General features: G+C 53.0%; 1 protein-coding gene across 1 annotated transcript; it reads left to right on the top strand.

Moving 5' to 3' along the window:
- The first annotated feature begins 4,296 nt into the window (after positions 1-4,296).
- Positions 4,297-4,704, top strand: NHLH2 (nescient helix-loop-helix 2). The gene has a single exon (XM_004581875.2). It carries the CDS (start codon positions 4,297-4,299, stop codon positions 4,702-4,704), a length of 408 nt encoding a protein of 135 aa, XP_004581932.2.
- Positions 4,705-5,254: the final 550 nt, after the last annotated feature.

Raw genomic sequence — 5,254 nt, 5'->3', positions numbered from 1 at the left:
CTGTTGTTGCGGAATGCGAAGACAGAACATGAGAAACAATTTGTCTGCTCACACACATGCCAAGTAGAATGGATTTTTTATATGCACCTTCCTATCCCAAGCCTCCCCTCACCACCAGAGCAGCCAGAGACACCTGCCCTTCTCACTCCACTGCTGCCCAGCGCAGAGCTATGGTCTCCTCTGGTCTTTGGACTTAGTCTTCTGAAAGTGCAGTGGTCTAAGAGAGTAAGCCAGCTTGTATGAGAGATGAAAGGTAAGATTGCCTGCAGCGCACATCTGTGTACACACTTCCAGTTGTGCATGAATGCCTGGTGTTGGCTGCTCCCCACCAGCTTGGGAAAACCTCCCTTCTTCTTCTACCTTCACCACCTTGGGCAGTTTCTCCACTCACCTGCTTCCGTGGCCACCTGCATGAGGCCGGCAAAACTGGCAAAACTGGAAGGAGGCAAGGTGAGGATCCATCTTTCCACCAATGTTTCCCACCAGACTGGGGAGGTGGGGAGTATGGCTAGATTATTCTTTTATTTCAGGCCCAGTGCGGTAGCCTAGCAGCTAAGTCCTCACTTGGAACATGCTGGGAACCCATATGGGCGCCGGTTCTAATCCTGGCAGCTCCACTTCCCATCCAGCTCCCTGTTTGTGGCCTGGGAAAACAGTCAAGGCTGGCCCAAAACTTGGGAATCTTGCACCCATGTGGGAGACCTGGAAGAAGTTCCTGGCTCCTGGCTTCAGATTGGCGCAGCTCCTGCCATTGCAGTCACTTGGGGAGTGAATCATCGGACAGAAGATATTCCTCTCTGTTTCTCCTCCTCTCTGTATACATGAGTTTGCAATAAAAATACAATAAATCTTAAGAAAGAATATTCTTTTATTCCATTTGTCTGAATAACGGCAAAGTTCAAAATCATCACAAATAATATACAATTGATGGGACTAACAGTATCTCTATACAGTGGCACTAAACTGTCCCTTCTGTTACAAGGCATACAGGGCCGTGGGGTCACCAAAGGCAAAGGCATAATGAGCTGAAATATGCTTGTTATCTGTGAATTATTTCCATCTCAGCCCACTTCACTAAATGCATTTACATGTTAAGATGAGCAAGAATGAAGCAAATATTCTACACACGTGGCGTGTCCTATTTTAACTTCAATGAATGAGTTGGTGAGGAGAAAAACAAACATATTCAGAAACACAATAACTAGATGCTGTCCCTAGATCCACCAATGACTTAACTTATCCTATTAAGAGGTTTTTATCATCTATAGATAAGTAGGTCTCATAGCAAGAAATGTCTCAAAAATATTAATGCACTTAATCAACGTTTCTTTTAGTATCTTCTAAAAAGTAAATAGTCTCTAACAAACATCAGCCCTTGCCTATCTGAACACTTTACACTCACTGTAGCATCTTAAATGGTATTTATTTCCATGTTCTGGACACAAATATTTTCCTAAACATTAAGGAATGGGTGCTAATTCTGTAATACGCCATGGGATTTTCCCCCCATATTCACTATGCATAATTTATTTTTGCTTAAATGCTGCATCAATAATGTGAGAAAGAGGCATAGCCTGCTTAGGGCTAGACAGTCTGTTTAGAGGCTAAGGTTTCGAACATGGCTTGCTCTCAACTGTTATATTTTATGGCACAGATTCAGTGGGAATCTGATCTGCTAAAATATTTGGGCTGTGAAAACTCCCACACTGTGACAGATGTCAAGTCCAATTAAGTGACTCATGTCCAGGTTTCTGTCCAATAGGATTTCCCATTAAATATCAATTTAGGGGGAAAAATTCCATCCCCCTTCTTAAGCCTTTATCTCTTCCACCATCTCCAGGCTGAATCAATTGGTACCAGAAGAGCCGGGGAGCGAGCGCATCCCTGCCTGCTTGCCCTGGCTCTCCCACCCTCCTTCCCTCTTTCTCTGCTTCCTTCTTACAGTTCCTCCAGGAGACGTTCACTTTCACCAACCTTTCTCCAATCCTCTGGCTATACAGATTTTGCTACAAGGTAAAAAGAGGAGGGGGAGGCGGTGGGAGCTGCCAGCAAGACTTTGAAACTGGCAAATGGGTATCTGTTTATGCAACCTACAAGTAATTGGAGGGGAAGCGGAAAAGACAGCCCCAGCTCCGATGTATAGTATTGTGTTCCCGAGGAACTGGGTAGATATCAGCTGAACAAAGCCTTATCTCAAAAAAAAAAATCACTTCTGAGCAAGATTACCTCTGTGCCCTGCGCTTCCCACTTTCCGTTCAGCTGCGCTAAGGGGAAGGATTCCTCCAGGAGCGGAATCCGATCTTAACCACCGCTGCTATTGATTATTCCGCTGTTAGAAAGTGGAGGAATCAACCCTTTGATGCAATCTTGTTTATCTCTGCATCTCTTTTGTTATTTATAGAGACCTGGAAGAGGAGGAAAACAGGGCCCGCGACTTTTCAACACATCATTTTAAAAAGCCGACAACGAATCTCTCGAAATGTCTACTATCAATTAAAAGGAAAAGGCATTTTTCACCAGCGAACTCAGTGGACAATCGCTTCTTCTCGTTCCCATCCCGAGATATTATCGACCCTCGCTCTGGCCACCGGCGAGATGACAGCTGCTTTTTCATTTGTGAATGTAAGAAACAGTTGCTGCTTTTAACATTTTCCCAGTATTTCACCGTTCCCTGGAATTTGAAAGATTGGAGACCAGATTATCGAAAAGGCTTTTGCAAGGTAAGAACTCCCTTAAATCATTCCTTGGGGCTTGAAACTGACCGCACTGAAACAGATCGCACTGATAATTGCTTGTCAGTTCCTAGCTAAAGCAAAACGATGCACACGCTGCGGGCTATTGATGAATATATATACATAATATTTGGAGCAGATTGTAACGTGCTTGGAGGGCAGCCAGGAACTTTACGCCCCAACCACAACTACATCCTGGCTTATTTTGATATTCCACCACTGGCCCGTTTGTTTTTGTCCCCGCAAGCCGAGTGCGTGGTGCAAGTTGTTATAGTTAAAGACCTCACTAGAGAAGAGCCCGCAGGGAGTCTCAAGCAGTTGGCTTGGACGTTTGTTGTTATTTTGCCTTAAAGAACCAGTCCCCCCACCCCCATCCCACCTCCCCTGCATAAGGCTGAAGGCTGCGATCGCACAATCCCTGGCTTTTGTTTCGTGACTAGCAAAGCCCTCCGACACCTCGCCCACGCTGGTTGCTGTGTCTCCCTGGCGTGGAGAGCCAGGGATCCCGCGGGCGATGCGCGCCGCCGGGCCAGGGGCCTTTACTTTGCCTTTGCTCTACCGCCTGCCCCTATTAGCAGCCGCAATGGCCTTCGCAGCCCAGCGCTTCCCAGCAAGGCGCGAGTAGCGGGGGGCCGGCCGTCCAGGCTCCCTTGAGAAGGCGGGCGTACGTTCGGCTGCTCTGCAGGATCTTAGGGAACCGTGGAGGCGCACAGGCTCGGCCTCCGTCTGGCTTGCCCGGGAGCAGCCGCCTGTGCCGGGCAGCGCCCGAGCGACTCCGCGAGCCGAGCCTCCGCCCGCGCCCGGCTCTCCCCGGCCACCGCCCTTTGTGGCCTTTGCCCTCCCTCGCCATCCTCCCCTGCAGCTCCCGACCGCCAGTCTTTCCCCCTACCCCCCGCAAGGCGGTCGACAGGCTGCTGGGCATTGTCTTAGCCCACGTCGCCGCATCCCCAGGTCCCTTAAGTGTGCGGCCGTCTGCGTGACAGATGGTGCTCCGGGAGCCTGCAAGGGCGCATGAGTCAATTTTCTTTTGAAAGGCTCCTCGGCGTGCGTCTGGTCGTTCTTCAGGATTTTGAATTTCGGGGGAATCTCGGGCTCGCCGCCTGCGCTCGGTCCTCCGCGTAGCCCAGTGCCTGCGCCCCGTGGCCCCCGGGCAACTTCGCCTGAGGCCCTCCGGGCGCAAAGCGTACAGTCGGCATCTCCCCGCCCCCGACTGGGTCGTTGGGGATGCTTCGTTTGCTCGGGAAAGGGACGGAGCGAGGACAGCGCATCTGTTAATCGGCCGCAGAAGGCACACAAGCACGCAGCAGCGGCTCTCACGCCGTCCGCCAGGCTCAGGAACAGACAGGGGGGTCGGGGCCGGGATGCGGCCAAGGCCAGGCTTAGGCGCCACCGGCAGCTGCGGCACGGGGGATGGAGGGGCGCGGAGGATGCCTGGATGCGCGCGGAATGCAGTCTGTCACTGTGGGCGCTTGCCCACCGCCCCACGTCGTCAAGGAAGAGCCCCCATTCCCTTTCTTCGATTCCTTTCACCGATTGATTCTCTGACTTCCCCTCAGCCTCCAAAATGATGCTGAGTCCGGACCAAGCCGCCGACTCGGACCACCCCAGCTCGGCGCACTCGGACCCGGAGTCGCTTGGCGCGGCGGACGCCAAGGTGCTGGGCAGCGTGTCGGATCTGGAGCCGGTGGAGGAGGCCGAGGGCGAAGGCAAGGGCGGCAGCCGGGCCGCACTCTACCCGCATCCGCAACAGCTGAGCCGCGAGGAGAAGCGTCGCCGGCGGCGCGCCACGGCCAAGTACCGCTCGGCCCACGCCACCCGCGAGCGCATCCGTGTGGAGGCCTTCAACCTGGCCTTCGCCGAGCTGCGCAAGCTGCTGCCCACGCTGCCCCCGGACAAAAAGCTCTCCAAGATAGAGATCCTGCGTCTGGCCATCTGCTACATCTCGTATCTCAACCACGTCCTGGACGTGTAGTAGGGCCGGGGGGCCAGGGAGGGAGGCCGCCTGTCTCCGTCCCGAGGCGGCCCCTCGAAGAGGTGGCGGAGACGGCGAGCCAGCGGGGCGGCGGGCGCGACAGACTTGGATGGAGGAAGGTGGCCGCCACCTGTTCTCCCGGGGGTCAGCGGGCGGCTAGGGATAGCCTTCTGCGGGGCCAAGCGGTCAGGCCGGCTGCAGAGCCTTAGGCGGGGAAAGACCTCCGGGGCTGGGAGAAGCTCTGGCGAGTCCCGTACGAGTGTTGTAGGCCTAAAAGGCTTGTTGCTTTAACCTGGTGGATGGAGACTGTGAGAAGCTGTGCGGCGTTTTTTCTGAACGACAAATCACCCCGTTTTGGGAAGGAGGGAATCTCCGCATAGGGAGATTCAGGCACAGAAGGGTTGCAGCAGGAAACTTAGAGCCCCGCTGTGAAAAGTAAGATTATGTTAACGTCCAAATAAAACCCACCCTGAATATTCGGTACGGATAAAAAAATGATACGCTGAGAACAGACTCGTTGTGGAAGGCTCTGAGCTGAGTAAGGTTTTCA

Source organism: Ochotona princeps, chromosome 2, assembly GCF_030435755.1.
Source record: "Ochotona princeps isolate mOchPri1 chromosome 2, mOchPri1.hap1, whole genome shotgun sequence".
Lineage (NCBI taxonomy): Eukaryota > Metazoa > Chordata > Mammalia > Lagomorpha > Ochotonidae > Ochotona > Ochotona princeps.
Note: the sequence above shows the minus strand (reverse complement) of the source record. Positions and strands in the feature narration are given on the sequence as shown.

What these genes read in the sequence shown, in the direction of transcription:
- NHLH2 (XM_004581875.2), top strand. Translation starts at nt 4,297, where the DNA reads ATGATGCTGAGTCCGGACCAAGCCGCCGACTCGGACCACCCCAGCTCG.